General features: G+C 35.5%; 1 protein-coding gene across 10 annotated transcripts in view; it reads right to left on the bottom strand.

Annotated features, from left to right (window-relative positions):
- SUCO (SUN domain containing ossification factor) overlaps positions 1 to 19,781 on the bottom strand; it is a 56,268-nt gene extending 36,487 nt beyond the window's left edge. For 5 of the 10 annotated variants that reach the window (XR_013975026.1, XR_013975027.1, XM_080916266.1 and 2 more), the window contains exons 1-6: positions 19,498 to 19,666; positions 7,823 to 7,934; positions 6,512 to 6,622; positions 3,930 to 4,084; positions 1,733 to 1,870; positions 1,223 to 1,376 (exon numbers count right to left, since the gene is read on the bottom strand). Coding sequence is in view for 8 of the 10 variants with exons in the window: in XM_080916266.1 (XP_080772392.1) it covers positions 1,223 to 1,376; positions 1,733 to 1,870; positions 3,930 to 4,084; positions 6,512 to 6,622; positions 7,823 to 7,934; positions 19,498 to 19,559 (732 nt within the window). In the remaining 2 variants the exon portion in view is untranslated. Of the gene's footprint in view, positions 1 to 1,222; positions 1,377 to 1,732; positions 1,871 to 3,929; positions 4,085 to 6,511; positions 6,623 to 7,822; positions 7,935 to 19,497 lie in introns of all 10 variants that reach the window. The other 5 variants (XM_080916263.1, XM_080916267.1, XM_080916269.1 and 2 more) reach the window with 3 other exon arrangements.
- Between the last annotated feature and the right edge of the window lie 243 nt (positions 19,782 to 20,024).

The raw sequence follows: 20,024 nt of genomic DNA, 5'->3' as shown, positions 1-20,024 counted from the left end.
CTTGGATTAGAAAGCAAAGTGGTTTACGTGAATTTAACTGGGCAGAATTATTCTGAACTGGACACTCATGTGTTATTTCTGACAACCTTTTTGGGATATTAATTTGTTCAGGAAATAATTATACATTTAATTAAAATTTTATTCTTCTACCTATTAGCACAGGCTCACAGTTAAGGCCTTGGGTACTGTAGTTGGCTAATAGTTGAGAGCAAGTAAATACAGGACAGAGCTAGCTGCCAAGCTTCAATTCATGACTGAGACTAAAAGAGCTACAAATGAGACAGGTATTAATGTTTGCTTACTTTTACTTATGGTGTGATATCTGACAACTGAACTTTAACAACTCTTGATCTGGTTCCACTGAGAAAATTAAAATGAGTTCTTTTAAAATACCAGTCTACAAAACACTGAGTTCCTGTGTTTCTAGGAAGCCCACAGACACGCACAGTAAGTCCTATGAATCATATAAAGCTCTGTAATTTAAGTTAGAAAGTTTAAATGAAAATTCACTAAAAAGAATGGAACATCCCAAACTAAAAGGAATAAAAAGGTGTGCCTGGCATTTTAAATTATTCTTTCATTCAATTTACTCTGCTTTGAAGTTAAAGAAAAATCTTTCACTTAGTTATTTGCCGGAGGAGGATCCTAAATTGCTGGGTAACAGTTCCTAAGGAAATTTTTTACTAGGCTCTTCTATGCAGTTAAAGTAGACTTCAGAAAGGGTAATGACAACTGCTTCACTATAATACAGTCCATCTTTAGTGTAAAAATAGTTTCAAGACAGTAGTTTATCACCTCGTTGTACTTTGCATGTAAGTAACAAAACCAAAAATGTGCTCTTAGAATATTCTAGCTGAGCAGCATATATTTGTTCTCATTGAATTAAATGATATTCTTCGATTTAATGGTCGTGGCATGTACATAGATCAAAAACACAACTTAGGCAGGATTTTACTTATACTGCCCCAAAAAGCTGAAGGTGCGCAGAACGTCATGTAATTACATATAAAACCCAAGAGAATCCATTCCATAACACCTTTATACATAAATACTAGACAGAACATCATGAAGTAACTACTTGCTATATACAGAAGCAGAGTTCATCAGTTTTATGACTAATATCCCTAAATTTATAACAAGTATGTTTAGCAATGTTTTCAGGATTGCACTACTACAGTTCGCTACATAACAGAGTACTAGCCAGCCAAAGGCACACACTAACCTCGTTTTTTACAGTATCTGAAGCGTTCAATGCAGACTTTAGATCACCGCCATCCTGTTCACTCACTGAAACTCTTGATTCAAATTCTGATTTTGTTACTTTTTCTTTGCCATGTGAAGATGACACATTCTCTATATGTTGGCCAACAAGGCTACTTAAAAGCAAAAAATATATTAAACATATTTTAGATGGAGAGGAAGTTTTTATACAATTGTTATGATTACCACACACAAGGAACACTTAAAACAGGAGCACAAAAGAGATAAAATTCCATAATAAAAAGGTAGAATAAAGATTGCACCGAATACCTTTTTAATAAAATTACACTGCAGTTATTATAGAATCCCAGTATTTGGAAGGGTGAGACAGGAGGAACCTATGATTAAGGTAAACCTGGGTTACCCATAAAGTTCCAGGTTAGCTTAGGTGGTCTACACAAAAAGACACTGTCAAGATTAAAAAAATAAAAAAACATAAAGAACCACAGTTAAAAGAACTACTCATACCCACCTCTCCGGTGGACTGGCAAAAGCAGGTTGTTCCACTGAAGCATCTACATCAGCACCCTCCCCCGCATCACAGTCAGCTTCAGGATGCTCCGTTTCACCTGGCTTGGCTATAGATAAAGTACCAGATTTTTCTATTTCACTAAATAAGGAAAGAAAAAATGATAATCCAGTGATTTAACAGGCTTAATATATGTTTAAATTCAATGATATTGAAACATAACGTAAGCCCAAGAAAGAATAATGTTTGAAGACCTACAGAATGTTTGCAAAAATTATTTTTAAATAGGGCACAATAGCACATGTTTTTTTTTTTTTTTTTTTTTTTTTTTTTTTTTTTTTTGAGATACAGATATGACTAATTTTATTGAAAAAAAGTCAATACTAGGTGGCACCTAGATCAAATACAGGTAAACCCAAAATTGGGGCAGGAAACCTTTGCCATTGTGGGCAAAAGCACAGCAAAGTTCTGAAGATGAGCCAGAGAATCTTTCCATGAGATGTGACTATCTTCCACATTATACAACTAACTCCGTGCGCGACTAGCAATTTTTTTCTTAAATATTGTTTGAGCCTATGTAATGGCTTGTCTTATGAGGAAGAAAACGCCGGAATAGGTTAGGCTCTCTTGCTATAGCAAGCTCAAATTGTGTCAGACAGTTTTGTTCATCTGCCACAGAGTGTTGTTTGCAGAATAGCACATGTTTTTAATCCCAGTACCTAAGAGGCCAAACAAGAGGTCAAGGCCAGCCTGGGCTATTTACTTTAAATCATGAACAATCAACTGTTGACTGATCTATGGGTGTCTGTTCACCTAAAACACTACAGCGTTTTATAACAAAATATTAAATGAATATTTGGCCTAATAAAAATAAAGACATTTTTTTCTAAGTGTATCTTCTCTAACAGATTTCTGCTGCTATTGAATCTAATACTGTTAGAATCAGCAAAAATCTACCAATTATTTCAAGCTATTTCAGTGAAGCTTTACTGAACTTTTACAATTTTACTATTAAAAATGTGCAAATATTTCAATATTTTTCTTTCCTTACTTATAATTTACTAATCAATAATATTTTAATTTAATTTAATTTTTAACTTACTCACTTTACATCCCACTCACTGCCCTGCTCCCAGGCACTACCTCCCACACTCTTTCTCCCTTCCTCCTTCTCTTTCCTCTGAGCGGTGAGAGCCCCCTTGGATATCCTCTCCATCCTGGAACTTCAAGTCTCTGCAAAGTGAGGTACTTCTTTCTCCTCTCCTGCTGAGGCCAGACAAGGCAGCCTACTAGTAGAACATATCCCACGTACAGGTAACAGTTCTACCATAAGTTCTTCAGGGTTTTTTTTTTAATGTAATTGAATTATTCTAATCAATATTTTAATAAAATGGGGCAATAAGAACATACTGTTCAGATAAACATTATTCTGATCTTAATTAGTCTCTGAACTATCTAGACTTTTCTCAACGTGTTTTCTGTTCCCTTTTCCTTAACTGAGCCACATTCCCAAATGATACCATCTCTGAGCACAACTCCATCAGCCCAGTCCCTTACATTCTTGAGGAATACAGATATTTAAAACCTGACTCTATTGCAGTAAAAAGGTTTTTAAAAGTGGCAATACAGTAGCACTTATTCTTAGCTGAGTCAAATACTCTTTTACGTGCTTGCTATTATTAATTCTCTCAATAAAATAAATACTTAATGAGTATTAAGAGAGGGTTTGACTTTGCTCTCTGCATTACAGCTGAAGGAACTCAGAAACACAGAACTGATTTGCTAAATTGAGGAAAACTTAAACTGAAGTATTTAAAAAGTTTTTAAGTTACAAAAAGTAGCTAGTCACACACAAACATGATTTATTACTGAAATGCTAGTAACACTTGATGGAAATAAATTGACATCTGATTTCTGAATAACTAAATAGATTTTTTATGTACAATTTCTCTTCAATAGAACCTATGCAATGCAGAGATTCATGTTAAGCCATAATCTATTAATCTACTGACCTGAATAAATAAGCTCACTATTAAAATGATATTCAACATAAACAAATAAGACACTGATACAATAAACTATAACTGCTATCAAGCCCACATATCAAATTGAGTATATTAAGGTCTTTTTTTAAATTAAGAAATGCTTCCAATTTGCTGTTTGCTTCTTCCCCCACGTCACCCCCTTCATAATGACTTACTCAAGCTTTGAGACTGCAGTCGTTTCTGAGGTAGATGAACTGGAACTATTTTCGATGTTTTCACTTCCTGCAATTACACTGGAAGAATCTTCATTCAAATCAACTGTAGGGAGTGCTTCAACCACAGGTAGGCTTAACTTTGTTGTTTCCATATTCTGTTTTTTAAAAGGTTATATTAAATCTTAAGATTAATAAGTTACTTCTGATGGCAGAAGTTAATAGAAAGCTGAAAAATGACTATATGATGCTCATAATATAAGGGCACTTAAGCCAGTGGTAAAGTGCTTAATATACATAGACTACCATCCTGGATTTAATTCTCCAACACTAAAGATACTAAAAAGAAATACAGGCACACACACACACACACACACACACACACACACACACACACACACACACACATCCTTTCTCCCAACATTACTACCCTTAGAATTTTATTTCATATTCTAATACAGAACCTGCACATTAGCAGACACAGTTGTATCAGGTCCTACAAGTAATTCCATTTCTATTTAATACTGTACTATTAGTAATTAAGAAATCCCGTGAAAATACACAAAATGGTATAATACAGTTCTTTTATCCCTAAAGTGTTTATGAAAAAATGTGTATCAACAAGTAATAATAAAAGCTATGTACAAGTATTATAACACAATAAAGAATTTGCTTTTCTTTCAACCCTAAATGTTCTATTTATGCACTCCTCAGAAATCGACTGAACACCTACTCAGATCTGAAAGCTTCCATCAGCTCCAGCAATAATAGAATTCACCTGCTCCCTTCCTTTCTGCTTCTACTATTCTCTGTTCACTCTCATCACAGCATCCAAGATAGTCAACTGCTACTATCTGTCTTCCTCTTGTTTCCCATTATAATACAAATGTATTCAATAAGGAGAATGTTCTCTTGATTTTAACAGTCCCAGTATTTAGCACACAATGCACTTAAAAGTGTAACAAAGAATAACAAGTGAGAAAAATTCACACCAAGTTCAAGGAAAGAAAAGCTATGGACTATTATAGACTAGATGAGACAAGCCTTGAAAAATAGGTGAGCCAGTTTGGGAGCAAAAAGAGACACAAGACAATGTCAACCATATTCAAAGTGTGATCATTTGGAGAACTAATAGCAGTAAAATTTTTACTAATAACAATGGCTTGCTTTTAAAAGTAGAAAATCTTTAGGAAAGGACATTATCAAAAAATATATTATTTCAGCATATATTCAAAATTTTTAAAGTGATATTTACATTCGTTTTTAAACCTAAGTCCTTAAAATTCAACATGTATTTTGTACGTAATAGTAAATCTTACCAATCAGCCACACTTCAAATGCTCTATAACCAAAAGACCCAATAACTATTATGCTAAACTACACAGGAATAAGAGAGTCCACAAAATTTCAAAACATTTGAGATAAAAGCTTCTAGACCTGTGGTTCTCAATCTTCCTAATGCTGCAGCCCTTTAATACAGTTCATGTTTTAGTGACCCCCCTAATCGTAAAGTTATTTTGCCACTACTTCATAACTAATATTGCTACTGTTATGAATCATAATAAATAATATCTGATATGCAACCACTGTGCTGAGAAGCACAGTTCTAGACTTCAATTACATGAGCTTCAAGATAGTTGTGCAATTGGAAAGGCAACAGATAGCAGTTTTTTTGTCTATACCTAAATCTTTGGCAAATATTTTCTAAAATCTAATAAAATGAAAGTCCTTCATTCTGAGATGAACATATTTTAAAGAACTATTTATTTTATGTATGAGCATACACTGTAGCTGTCTTCAGACACACTAGAAGAGAGTATCAGATCCCATTACAGATGGTTGTGAGCCACCAATGTGGTTGCTGGGAACTGAACTCAGGACCTCTGGAGGAGCAGCCAGTAATCTCAACCACTGAGCCATCTCTCCAGCCCCAATATGAACATTGTTAATCTGTAAAATGTATTTTTCTTAATCTTTCTGTTTCTATATCAAATATCCCTAGTTCTTTCAACCTCTTAGATTAAATGGCTTCAAGACATATCAGTATTCTACTAGGTTTATAGTATTTATTCACGATTTTAGTAACTGCCATATTTCAGGTGCATAAAATAGGAAACAATACTTAGAATGAAGAAATAGAACAAATCATTTTAACGTATTCTTTTAACTTCATATCCTATGTAAATTTAAATACTGGTTTCCAAATGTTCTGTGTTCTACATGCAACTACTTCTGTTGCAAAATAAAGCAGATCAGAAAAAAGATATGGTACCTAAAAATCAGAAAAAAAAAAAATATATTTAATGAGCCAAAAAAGAAAAAAGAACTTAGGAAGAAATATTTGCACTCAAATTTTACCTCTAAGAAAATAGCCATAATTATTATTAAATCTTTAATTTTATGTCTTCACAAAATCTGTACTACTATTAACATGTAAATAATTTTACATTCTATTATATGGTACTTTACAATGAAGAAAATATAACAACATATAACATGTTGATTAAACAAAGGCATCCAATAATGTGAAGGGAAAAAAAGGCCATAAAGTATATTATTAAAAGCAAAGGTAGTATATAGCTTACTTGTACATCCACAGTGTAGTCATCTTTTAATTTATTTTCTTCTGGAGATACAGTTAAATATGAATTTGATTTTCCTGATAGCTCAGCATTACTAGGTTCTTCTCTTTCATTCTACATGGTGACAAAAAGTGACTGGATTGTAACATTTTATATGTAAATATCTCATCAAGGAAGAAGTTAGAGACAGGTTTTACTGGTTGTGGATAAAAGCATTACATTTTATGGATTTTTTTAAACAATGTAATCGAATGGATTCTTCAGACACACCAGAAGAGGGCATCAGATCCCATTACGGATGGTTGTGAGCCACCATGTGGTTACTAAGAATTGAACTGAGGACCTCTGGAAGAGAGGTCAGTCCTCTTAACCACTGAGCCATCTCTCCAGTCCCCCTTATGTTTTCTTTAAAAAAAAAAAATTAAACAAATTTTCAGTTTCTATCTTTCATCCCAGATAAAATTCTATTAACAATTAAATAATCCAGTCCAAATATTATATCTCAAACCTCTAAATATGTAAATAAAAGTCTGTCATGATATACATGCACACACAGCTGAAGAATACAAAAATCTCATGAAGGGAAGAATACATTCTGCTGTATCTGTATAATAAGGGTCATGTGCATATGTCCTTGGAGAAGGGAGGAAATCACTTTGTGAAACATTTTTATGTTATTGTGATAGAAATTAAAATATTAATTTGTGTTCCTATTTAAAAGTGTACCTATATGTACAGAAAAACATTTCAACACTCATAAGAAGCAGTAAATATGGCTCCTTTGGGGATGGGAAAAGTATACACAAAGAAAATTGTTTTATAGTCAGCCAAAGTTACTTCTGAAATTTAAAATACAGAAAGTTAGAGACAAAAGACAAATACAAGTCAGTATTTACCTTTCTCATTTCAAGTAGTAAAATTATAAATGATTTCAAAACCATCAGGTGTTTTATGTCTACCCAGTGTGCCTAATTATATCTAAGGAACTACAAAGCCTTCAACTGCAAACTCTCCATGCAATACTCATTGCTGATAGCTTTTAATTTATTAAGAGCAGATTTCTTTGCAGTAATAAAGGATTAATTCTTATTGAATATACATCATACTTAGCACGTAGTATGTTACCAAATTTGAAATACAAGCAACAAAAACATACAAATATCTCTGAACTATCTTAATATCAGAATTACCTCTCTAGCCCTCATAACAATAAAAAAGAAATCTCCACCAATCTGTAGCCTGGTATTCTCAAGTTACTTTCATTCTAAATTAAGACAGTCTTAGAAAGCAGGCTGTCAATTCCATTTAGGGTACCTTTTTCTGGAACTGTGTGTCTTCACTTCCTACTGCACAATTATCATCTTGAGAATAGTATGACGTTGAAGCTGAAGAACTCTCTTTACAGCATACATGCCAACTTGGAAGCCTGCAAACACCCACCACCAGCAACAATGAACAACAGAAGGAAAATTAAGTAAATATCCTTTTAATGGGCTACAATCTCAGGCAATAAAATACAAGTTCTTATCCTAATATGTTCAAGAACACACTTTAGAGTATTGGTATCTTAGATGGGGAAAAAGTTAATAATTATTCTATTACTATCAATACCAAGTAATACATAAATTTCTGTAGGGTACAACAGAACAGCAGCAGCAGTGTGAAATAATTATCACAGAAGGTACAGAAAGTTGTTAAGAGTTAGCCTCCTGAGAAAGTGTCCAGATGCCAAAGACATTTACAAATATTTAAAGATAGTTGTAAAACCTGTCTAAACTATTTCAAGGCATGGAAGTGAAGCTTGTAAACTATTCTGATACTATTTCAGGACACTGAAAGCCAGAAGTAACAAACTCTGCAAGCACAAACACTCCAGGCTGATATAACTCGGAAACAGATTGCAACTCTTCTAGGCCAAAAACCTCTCTGCAAATTTAACGAAGAAGGAATAGAATTCCTTATAATTATTTGGCTCAAAACAACAAGCAACAAAAATATACAAATATCTGTAAGCTACCTTAATATCAAAATTATCTCAGTAGTTCCTCATAATATAAAAACCACAAATCTCCACAAGTTTGTAGACCAGTATTTCTCAAGTGTCTTTCATTCTAAATTAAGTCTTAGAAAGCAGGCTATCGAAACTGATTTAGATATAAATCTATTTTATTATTTGTAACACATACCTAGAAAATCACTATCACACCTACTGAAAGACATTTGGATACATTACATAACTGTAAAGATTCTTCAAATGAATAAAACACATCCACCACACACACACACACACACACACACACACACACACACACACATACACTACATATACACACACTACATATACACACACTATGTGGAACATATGCTATATAATCATAAAAGTCTTTGTTGTTGTTGTCTTGAGACAGGATTTTTCTTATTAATGTAGCCCTGTCTATCCTGGAACTCACTTTGTAAACCAGGCTGGCCTCAAACTTACAGAGATTCTGCTTCTGCCTGTTTCCTTCGTGTTGGGTGGAATTAAAGATGTGCAATTCAGTTTAAAAGTCAGTATGTTTCTTTAAAAATAACCCATGTAGTTCTGAAACAAGATCAGCATCACTTGTCTACTCTAAGTAGTTACAACTGGAAAATGTGCAGAGAATAGGAGATCATGGAACTCAGTCCTAAATGGGATGTGTCCTTCAAATCCTTCCCATCAGAGCTCAGGGAACCCTACTGGAAGAGGAGTTGGTGGATTCTAAGAGCCAGAAGGGGTGAAGAACACCAAGGAAACAAAGCCTTCTAAACACCAGCAGGACTGTAGTAGCACCTACTGGGCCTGCATGATCTAAGGCAAGATGGGGGTCCCAGCACTGAGAGAGGAAGTGAACACAAGCCCCCATCCCTAACCCAAAGGGTATCTCTGATTGATAATTCTGATTTAACTGCTCGTAAAGGAAAACTTTGTTTGTGGAGTCTTAATAGTTACACAAACTACTTTTAAGGACAGACCCTATACCCATCAGTAGACAGTGAACACAAAATTAACTCAATGGCATTTTTGAAGGTTGTCTCATAAATCTTTGCCTGGGCATTATTATTTCCTTACAGGCCTTCTGCATATATATTAGAGTTTCTGGTGTTATGTTTTTCTGGGATTTCTCTCGCATGCTCTGTGTGTATGTGTGTGTGTATGAACATATGTGTCTCTTTTCTTGTGCTCTTTAACTCTTCTGTTAATTTATTTGCTTCATCATATTCTGGTTTGCTTGTTTATCTTTATTATTTTTTAGAAGTATAATTATATTCTCATGAGAAAGAGAAAAATAAGTATGGATTAGGGTGGGTGAGGAGTTGGGAAGGAGAAGGGAAAGGGGAAACCGTAATTAGAAATATTGTGTGAAAAGAAATCTATTTTCAGTTTTAAAAGATATCAAAGTGGAAAAGTAAAACAGTAAAATTATGTTACAAATAATGAGTTTACCTGTACTAAAGATGATTTACGTAAGTGTGAAATACAAAGATATTAACTTTATATAAGTTAGATATAAAAATTACATTCCTAAACTGTGCATGGTGGCACATGCCTTTTTAATCCCAGAACTCAGGAGGCAGGCAGATCTTTGTGAGTTAGAGGCCAGCCTAATCTATAAAGTGAGTCCAGTCAGGTCTCTGCTGCACAGAGACTGTCTCAAAAAACGAAACAAAACAAAGCCACAACAATTACATTCCTGGTTATAAAATATTATATAATTCCTTATTTGCCACAAATAAAAGATCCAAACTTAACATGAAAACTATTAAATCAAACTATTAGACTGCCAATATTAGCTAATTGTTTTGCTTTAAAAAAAAAAGTCATTTTAACACAATTCAAAATACTGACATGTAAGGAAGACTTGAAAACTACCTTTTGGTCTTTCAAAAAATAAAAGTAGAGCTGGGCAGTGGTGGCACTAGAGAGACAGAGTTAGGCAGATAGATCTCTGTGAGTTTGAGGCCAGCCTGGTCTACGTAGTAAGTTCCAGGACAGCCAAGGCTTCAGAGAAACCCATCCAGAAAAATGAAAATAAACAAACAAACAAACAAATAAATGCAGGGAGGAAGGAAGGAGGGAAGGAGGAAAGAAAGGAAGGAAGAAATGAAGGGGAAAGAAAGGAGAGTAGGCTAGAGATAGTAAAGCCAGTTCTACTGCACATGGGATCCATTAAACCTCTACACAGCTACAACTGCAGCAATACTGAGATAGGAGGGTCAGACACAACAGCTAGAAACAAGGACAAGGCAACCAGTCTAGATTGGCCTGATAAAAGGTAAAATTTATAACATAAGTGACCAATCTTTGGAAGTCTAAAATACACATAACTGAAATTTTTTTGTACTTAAAAGAAAAAAGTTAACTAATTATTGATCCAAACCAAACTGTATTAGTATATTAGCAGCAAGTAAAGAAATCTAATCATCTACAGTAAGTAGAACAGTGATTAACACACTAAAGAAATTATTTCAGATACCAATAATATATATGTATATATTTCTTAGCCTTACAGTTTGGAGCTCTTAGAAGCTGCTTTGCTTCTGCTTGGTCTCTTAGTAGGTAAGAGCACAATGTATCCCTTCTTTCAGTCTTGCTGAGAAAACCCTATTGACTGATGATAATCAAACCTCTCGATTTAGTAGTTCAGATCATTACTAGTCACTCACATAGGCTGGGTCTTGGTTATTCTCAGCCACCATACTCCACATATCAAATTCTATTCAATGACTGATCACTAAAAACCAACCAATAATTTCAATGATCCGTCATGAAGAAGTACTGAGCAATATAGACAATGTTTTGTATCTTAATCTACCATTACTAATTTTACCAATAAAATCTGTCCTTAAAGCTGCTGGAAATAATCATATACTAATCATACTTAAAATGGGATATGTTAAAAAAAAATATGTAAGATGTATTTATCTTAAAAAACTCAAATTGCAGTGCTTTTTCTATAGCAATTTTCATTTCAAAATACAAATAAAGTTCCCAAATAAATTAGTGTAAGTATAGTCTGGGTAAAACAGAAATCCACATATTGAACAATGATAAATTAATCCTCAAAAGTAGGTTAGGGACTAAACCTTCAAATTTCTATCCTTAGGCAAGCAGGATTATTTAAAAGAATTTCATTAAGAGACAGACAAAAATCAAAAGAATAGGGCTGGAGAGATGGCACAGTGGTTAAGAGTACATACTACTTTTCAGGAGTACTGGAGTTCAGTTCCCAGCATTTGAGTGAGGTAGCTGCTTACAACAGACAGCCTCCAACTCCAGGGGATCAGAAGTTCTCTTCTGGCCACCAAAAGCACCTACATTCAGATACACATATCCACACAGAGGCATGCAGACATATACAAATTAAAAAAAAAATCTTTTTAAAAATTATAAAGTATAAGGCCACTGTAGCCATTAACTTTATTATAATTATTCTTTTTCCTCCAAGCTGCGAAACAACCATACAAGAATGCATGCTTGTCACCTCCCATATTCTATTTCAACTACAATGACTTACCAACACTTTCCTCTAAAAAATATCATTTCTGTTTTCAAACACTTCAACCCTATCAGACATTGTTGATAAAGTAATCTTAAATACCTTTCCATCTTTGTTTCCAGTTTCCTCCTTTCTATTAGTGGGTCTCATGTAACTAAGACTGTCCTCTATGTAGTAGAAGCTGGCCTTGAGTTCCTGATTCCCCCTCCTCCTGCCAAGTGCTGGGATTACAGGAATGCAGTAGCATACTAGGCCTTCAAAGCTTTCTTTCTTTGTCATCTTTCTTGATTCCTAATATCTGCAAAAATTCAGTGCTCTGTTTCAAAAGTCAAACATTCTCCTTCAAAAATTTTCCCTCTGTGAAGAAAGTTCCAGTCTTTTATCTCTCAAGCCCACATTTTTAAATCCTATACAATCTGGGCTTAGATATTCCATCCCCCTCCAACTATAAGACCATTCATCTTTCATTTTTTTATAACTTGTCTATCTTTTCATACACTATTAACACAAGATAAAAACACGGTTTTCTATCTTTGAATTTATTTCGCAAATTCATAACTTAATATACAAGGAGTTATGATCTCATCTACAGTGTATTCTAAGAAAGTAGCTACCTTTCCTTGTTTGGCAGAATCCTACAGAAAAATGCATCACACAGCACAGGAGGCCTGCTAGATTTGTTGCTGTGAGATGAATAAGAGAAAGCAGTGCTGACAGGAGCAGGCCAGAGACAAACTAAACAGCTCTTAAGTTCTGGCTTCTGCAGGACACCTTTGCACTACAGTTGTACTACAGGAGAACTTCACAACCTATCATTATAAAACCAGTTCATTTAATTCCATAAAATTTGTGCTTAATACTTACTTTCTCCATTTCTAAAACCACATTCTTATTGTGGCAAACTCAATTACTGTTTCCAAGTATCTGTCTCTAAGTCTGCCTCTCTTCTCAGAAACACATCTAGTACAACAATGTCAACATAACCTTCTCAAAACAACTTTCCTTGCTGGACATTTAACATCTAGCTCTTTGGCTTCACTTATAAAATTCACCATAATCTCATATCTGCTACTTTTTCTTAAGTTTAACTGCTTATTACCACTTCTATCTGTTCACTATTAATTTACTCACACCTCTTTCTGACAATTAAGTGCCATCTGCTCACTGCAGGCATGAGCCATACATACAGATACAGCCATCATTCATATTAGCAGCAACAGTGCGTCTCACTTCAGCTCATGTAACGCCTGTTCCCATCTGAGTTTATACATGGCACATACACTTCAAGCCTTCCCAACAACTCCAGGCCAATTTTCTCCATTAATAAGTAGTATGAAACTCAGCTTTTTGAATGATTCATTAACTATGATTAGCATTCTAATCATAGTTCTAGAACATTGGCAATATGAAAATAGTTGACTTCATCTAATCCAGTAACACAAAACTGAATACAAAAATCCAAAAATATCCTTAAATATATAGTCTCTGAGGTAGGAATCCTCGAAAAAGGTACTTTTATGTAGAGCTTCAGGTTGTTAACTCCTGCTATTAAATTTTTCCTTGGCTGATCCAGGCCCCATCAGTTCCAAACAACAAATTTAGCCCAAGGACATCAACTGGCATACAGGCAGAACAGTAACTAAGAGAATAGAAGCTCACAAATCTACCTAAATTCTGGAACCATTCCTGTGAGAAAACTCGGCAAAGAAGCTTAGTGTCTATGTATCGTCCTTCTTCATCTTTAAATGAAAGTCTTTATTAAAAAGGGTGTATATTTCACAAGAGTTATAATGATCATAAAATGACTACTGAGCCCTTTCTAATATATTATGACAAGGAACATGCACACAAGGCTCAAGCCTCATACTCTATTTTCCTCTCTGTTACCCCAAATGCATGTGGGTAACCAAGTAATACTAGAAGTAAATTTATAAAAATAAACTAGTTTATTATAAACTCCTATAGTCTTTCCTATATTATTCAATAAGCTGCCAAAGTACCCAGAGTGAATGAATCAAAATGTATATAATAGCACTTAAATATATTATGAGCTTAGTACCTAAGAGCTATGCCAACACTATAAAAGACTGAATACATTTATATACATTGAATACTTTTATATAAAATACAAATATCACTTAACTAGTAATTCATTATAAAAATAAGTTCTGAAGCTGGGTGGTGGTGATGGCATAAACCTTTAATCCCAACATTCGGGGGGTGGGGGGTTGCAGAAGCAGGAGGATCTCTGTGAGTTCAAGGCTAGCATGGTCTATAGATAAGAGTACTAGGGCATCCAGGGCTACAGGAAGAAACCCAGGTTCGAAACAAAAAATGTTCTGAATCTGGGGTGTAAATCATAGAATACTTGTCTAGCATTTGGGAAGCCCAAAAAGGAAGGAAGACAAGTCTTTCAAAAGCAAATGAACCTTAAAAAAAATTTTAAAGCACTCAATTTATGAAATAAATATATCCCAAGGAATTATATTTTTATACTGAAAATACTCAAAAGTAATTTCCCATTCCCTTGTGACATATGAAATCATACTTTGTGAAAACACTTTATAATATTATATGGTCTTAAAAAACAAAACAGATAAAACAGGTAAAAATTGTGTTTTCTACTCTATGTGTTATACAGCTGGCACTAAAGAAAAATCTGAAATACAGAAATCATTGTTTCAAGTAGGGTATCTTATTTATTCCATATATGCACAAACTATTAAACAAGGGCGTATATATAGCATTTATACACATAATGTTCATAGCTGAAAATGACTTGAAAGAAAAAAAGTAATTAAATACATTTTAAAGTTTCTCTTCATTAGAAGTGCAAAGTTAACTATATGTATTTGATTTCTCTGCTCACATTAGAGAAGTGGAAAAGTAATTTACTAGTTACAAACAACAAAATTATGAGATAACAGTGCTCAAAGAGAGTTAACTGTTAATATCTTCAATTCTTTTTTTTTTTTTTTTTTTAACCGTCTGCCAAGTCTATTTTTATTTACATTCTAAAACATCTTCAAATGTATTAAACATTAAAGGGCAACATGAGCCACATCTCCAGTTCCTAAAATAATTCAAAGAACATAAGAATCGTCTGCCTTTTGGTGTGTGGACAGACACAGATTTTCATAAAGATGAGCCACCTTCTTTCAAGGATCTCTTCACACTAAAGCAACCTAGCTTTATCTGGAGGGACCTGGCACTGTTCACAACGACCCTATACTCCTTTCAGGCACCAGATTCTATCTCAGCAAATCTGATTTTTTTTTCCAGTCTCTTCATATTAAGTCTCTTCATATTCCAACAACAAAAGTCATCAAATGATGTAGAAAGCATGATTATCTCATTTATTTTGAATATCATTTTATTCAGAAATAGACAGAGACTTCTAAAAAGTCTCTACAGAAGCAGTAAAGTCACACACACACACACACACACACACACACACACACACACACACACACTTTCCAGGTAAAAGACAAAATAGGAATTTTCAAATCTTCCATAATTAAGAAGAAAACAGTTTTATATGGTTTGCTTCTTGTTTTTCTTCTCATATATTAACAAAAGAAGCTGAAAAATTATTAGAAAAAGCAAAGAACACAGAAATAAAATCACAACCCAAGGAGGGAAAAATCTCTTCCTCTATAATAACTAAGGTCAAAAAAGGTCATCATCTTGATTTATACAGCCCCCCAATGCTTTCCTAGTGTATTTCCATTTATGACCTACCACCTTCAGAAACTGTCAGACCATCTACCTGTGACAGTAATCTAATATCAGTATCAACATGGCCTGCCCCTTTCATTCTTATTTAACCTATTTCACTCCCTCTTCTATCCTGCTAAAATCAGAGTTTGCCTGGGCAATAATCAATTTTCTTCAAAACCCTATCCTTTTCAACTCTTCTCTACCCCTACTAAAAACTCCAGATAACCCCACAAAAATGTTCCCTCTGCTTGTAACACAAGTCTCCCACCTTGACTATCCACCCTAGAAACCATTAATAGATGAGAACTAATGTTCACAGAAATAACTAACCCAAAGGCATATAACTGATGAATGAAGGACAGAAAATACAAAATGCAAATCCTTCATTAGATGCACCTAATGACCTTTTACCTAACCTTTATTGTATGTCAAATTATCAGAGTTGTTTAACTTCAAGTTTTTCTCATTAGTATAAATGTTAGCTGCTCTAAGCTCATCCTTTAAGTCACAGAAAGAAATCTGTTACTGTTTTTAAAAACTTAAGTCTTCATTAAGATTAATGTAAGGATTTATTGTTCTTAAGGGTTAGCTAAAGAAATGTCAAAAACTGCAAGAACTAAAAGCCAGATATACAAAGAAAAAACAAAGTTCTCAAGCAGTGGGTTTACCTCCAACATACCACGATTCACTGATTTACACATGTCCAGCTAAGAAGATGGAGAAATTATTTTGTTTTAACTAAGCAAACCCTTATCAAATGTATTTTTAAAAAATAGCTAACAAAGATAATATTACAAACATAAGCTAGTAACAAAATAGCAAGGCTAAGAAGAGTAATCATTATAAGCCACTCATCTATATTTGATATAAAATAATCTATTCAATTATACATTTCTCACTGAAAATTACTACTTTAGTGAAAACAAATGGTAATATTAACAAAGTATTTTTATCTTTCTTAAACAACTAATATCATGTAATTATATGTACTAGTACTGGTGTCGTATTGGTACATGGAGATAACTTACAAATAACCAGACACATTTTAAAGGCACATGCACCAAGGTTTACTATTAGGGAATATACTCAGACTAGCTATTTACAGGTATGGATCACATCATCCACTTAAGTGTGATGATCAACTCCCCTCGTCTGCACCTTCCGCTTCTGAATAGTGTGCTTTATATAAGACTTTGAAGACCTCAGCAAATTAAGAGTTTTGAGACATGGAGACTGACCAAGAGGTAAACTCACTATAACAAGTCCTTGAAAGAGAAAGAGAAAGGCAGTCATAGGTAGATGCTGAGGGCCAAAGAGGGAGGGTGAAGTGGTGTGAGGCAGGAGATAGAATCCATGCTACACCTAGAATCTGAAAAAGTCAAAGAAACAGCATCTCCCTCAGAGACTCCAGAATGAAGCAGCCATGCCACCTTAATACTTTGGCCCAGTGAGACTGATTGTGGACTCCTGCACACTCACCCTACAGCTATAGAACAACTATGTGTAAGTCATTGGATTTCTGGTAATTTGTTATAGCAGCAGTAGAAATTCACAAGGGGCTTCTTGGTCACAATGGCTTCAATACTAAAAACAAGATAGAAAAAAATGTATTCGTATACTTTTATGCAAAAATGCTTAAAATTTGTACATTTATCTTTGTTTTTTAAAATAAAGTTTTTCAATTAAAAAAACAAAAAAAGCAAGATAGGCTGCACACTCAAGTTTTCAAGAGTCAAAATGTTCAATACACAGAAAACATAATAACTCCTTTGAATGTTTTTATAATGAAAGACATAGTATGCTCTGTTTTGTAAAGTGTAGTCTATGTGTCATCTCATTTGCTTCTAATAACTTTGATATAAATGGATCAATTTTATCATACTGAGGCTCTAAGAACTAAAGTTCAAAGGAATTATATGACATGTCCAAGTAGACATATCTAGTAAGTGATGGTGCTGTATCTGTCTAATAACACAGGCCTAATTTAACCTATAGTCAAAGAACCACTGTAGTGAGGAGCCTGTATTATAAGCTGCTTAGGTTCAAATCTAGACTCAAGAATTCAGTAGTTGCTTAACCTTAGCCATGTTACTCTGTTACAAGAATAACTTTAGCCTCTCTATTCATCTGTAAAATACAGAATGCAATTAATAATACCTACCTAAGAGGGCCTTGCTGACAGAGATGCTAACACATACACATGCCACATGCTTGGCACAGATGACAATAAATATTGGCTACCACTGCTGTTCTGTAGCTATGCTACAATGACACCTAGAATACACCGTACTACTTAACCAACAATTGTGATTAGCAGTGTGCAAAAGAAAAAGAAAATAGCCACCAGAATGAATGAGCTAGATAGGATGCATTGTGTTTTTCCATTAAGGTTAACCTATATAGTACTAGGCAGGGAAGACAAAGGCAGAAAGGCTTTATCAACTATGACAGTTGATCAAATGACTGTAGCATTAACAGGGTAAGGGAGTAAACCCTAGAAACTGATTACAATGTGAACATAGAACACTCAGTCTACAAAAGAGTGGGGTAGCAGAATCTGGAGATAATTTCTCAGTGGTGGTGGGGGGGGGGGGAATAAAAGGCCAGTAAGAGAAGCTCATCAACTCTAAGAAACTGCTGTCCTTACACTGGGTCCAGATACCCATTTCTGTTAAAGAGTATTTAAAGGATTCAGAATAAGAGACCAAGCATTTTGTTCTCCAAAAACAGTCCTTCCAGACAGATTTTTTTCAGACAAGTATTTTCTTTTGCCCATATTGATGTATTACTCTATGTGAGCAACAACTGTACAACTTTAAGCACCTCTAGATTCCATTACTCACCCATAAAAATGGGAATTATTATTGGCACTTTGAAGACATAAGCTAAATAAGAAAGTCTGTTTAGATTTTAACATAAGAAGCAAAATCACTTTGACAAAAAAGCCATCGTTTGCTTTTGGGAATTCCTTCAGAAAGAATGGCTTTTCCAAGTCCACCTTTTGTAATTCTTTGGCTCACAAGCTATTTCTGCTCCTAAAAAGACAGAGGTGTGCTTAAAATTAACTTGAACTCCATAAAATTTCAGCAAAAAGGGCAGAGCAGATCGAAAAACAGTTTACTTTCCAATACCAAAGGACATGCCCAATAACTATGGTTGACACTACATCTTTGATAACTCTCTCCACTAAGCTAACCGAAAATGGATTTCATAAAGGATTCTCCTGCCCCCCCCCCACCTTGTTTCCCGAACAGCAACCCCAAAAGTACTATTGGTCAAGATTGTGCAAGAACTGACCAGAAGAACAACTGTTTATACATTACTCTTACCCTCATGACGACTCACGTTTTCAAAATCACAGGTCCGGAACACATCACACCTGACTCGCCCATGCCCTTAACCTCATAACGAAAGCAAATGCACTAACAGTAAAACTAAGTCACTCATAAGCTTTCTGAACACTACCCAAACTGCTCCAACTGCGGTGATGGAGTACCTGAGTACAAAGCCAAAGAGTGATCCCCACTGTTCCCTTCTCTCCCTATTGGACTCTGCAAATTCCAAAACACAACTGTAAATCTCAAGAGAAAGAGCTGGGTGGCTGCTATGTCCCTTGCTTGGGGGCAGGAGCACCAGCAACCCCCCAAAAAAAAAAAAAAAAAAAAAAATCGAGATGATATGGGGGTGTGACCCGACCTACTCACTCTTTAATTCCCCACGGAAAGTCCCCAGAGGCCGGCCCCTACTCACCAGACTAGAGAGCAGAGAGAGAGGCAGGAGACCAGGGCCAAGGCCCGCCGGTACTTCTTCATCTTCTCCTCCTTCTTCCCCCTGCCAGGAGGCGGCACATCCTCCCCGTAGCAGCCACTGCCGAGGCCAAGATGGAGGAGCCGGAGCAGGAACGCGAGGATGGGACCGAGAGTCCGAAGGGTTGAGGGGCTAGGGGAGCGGCTCCGCAGCGGCTCGCGTCCCAGACAGCCTCCCCGAGAGGCCCACGGCAGCGGGAACAGGGACGCTTCACACGAACGCTCCAGAGACTGCCGCCGCCGCCGCTGTGTCCGCCCGCTCGCCCGCCTCCTCCGGCCTTCGCCGCCACTGCCTCCCCATCCCCGCCCCGCCCGCCCGGGCCCTCGCTCCGTGCTGCCAGCGACCAACGGCCGCCGCGTACTCGCTTCTCAACAGCCAATCGCCGGCCGGGCCAGGGCACCTCACACTCCACTGAGCTGGATGGAAGGAGACGCGTCACCCACGTCCCTCTCGGCTCGCACTCCACCAGT

This window comes from Micromys minutus, assembly GCF_963924665.1.
Source record: "Micromys minutus genome assembly, chromosome: 1".
Taxonomy (NCBI): Eukaryota; Metazoa; Chordata; class Mammalia; order Rodentia; family Muridae; genus Micromys; species Micromys minutus.
Note: the sequence above shows the minus strand (reverse complement) of the source record. Positions and strands in the feature narration are given on the sequence as shown.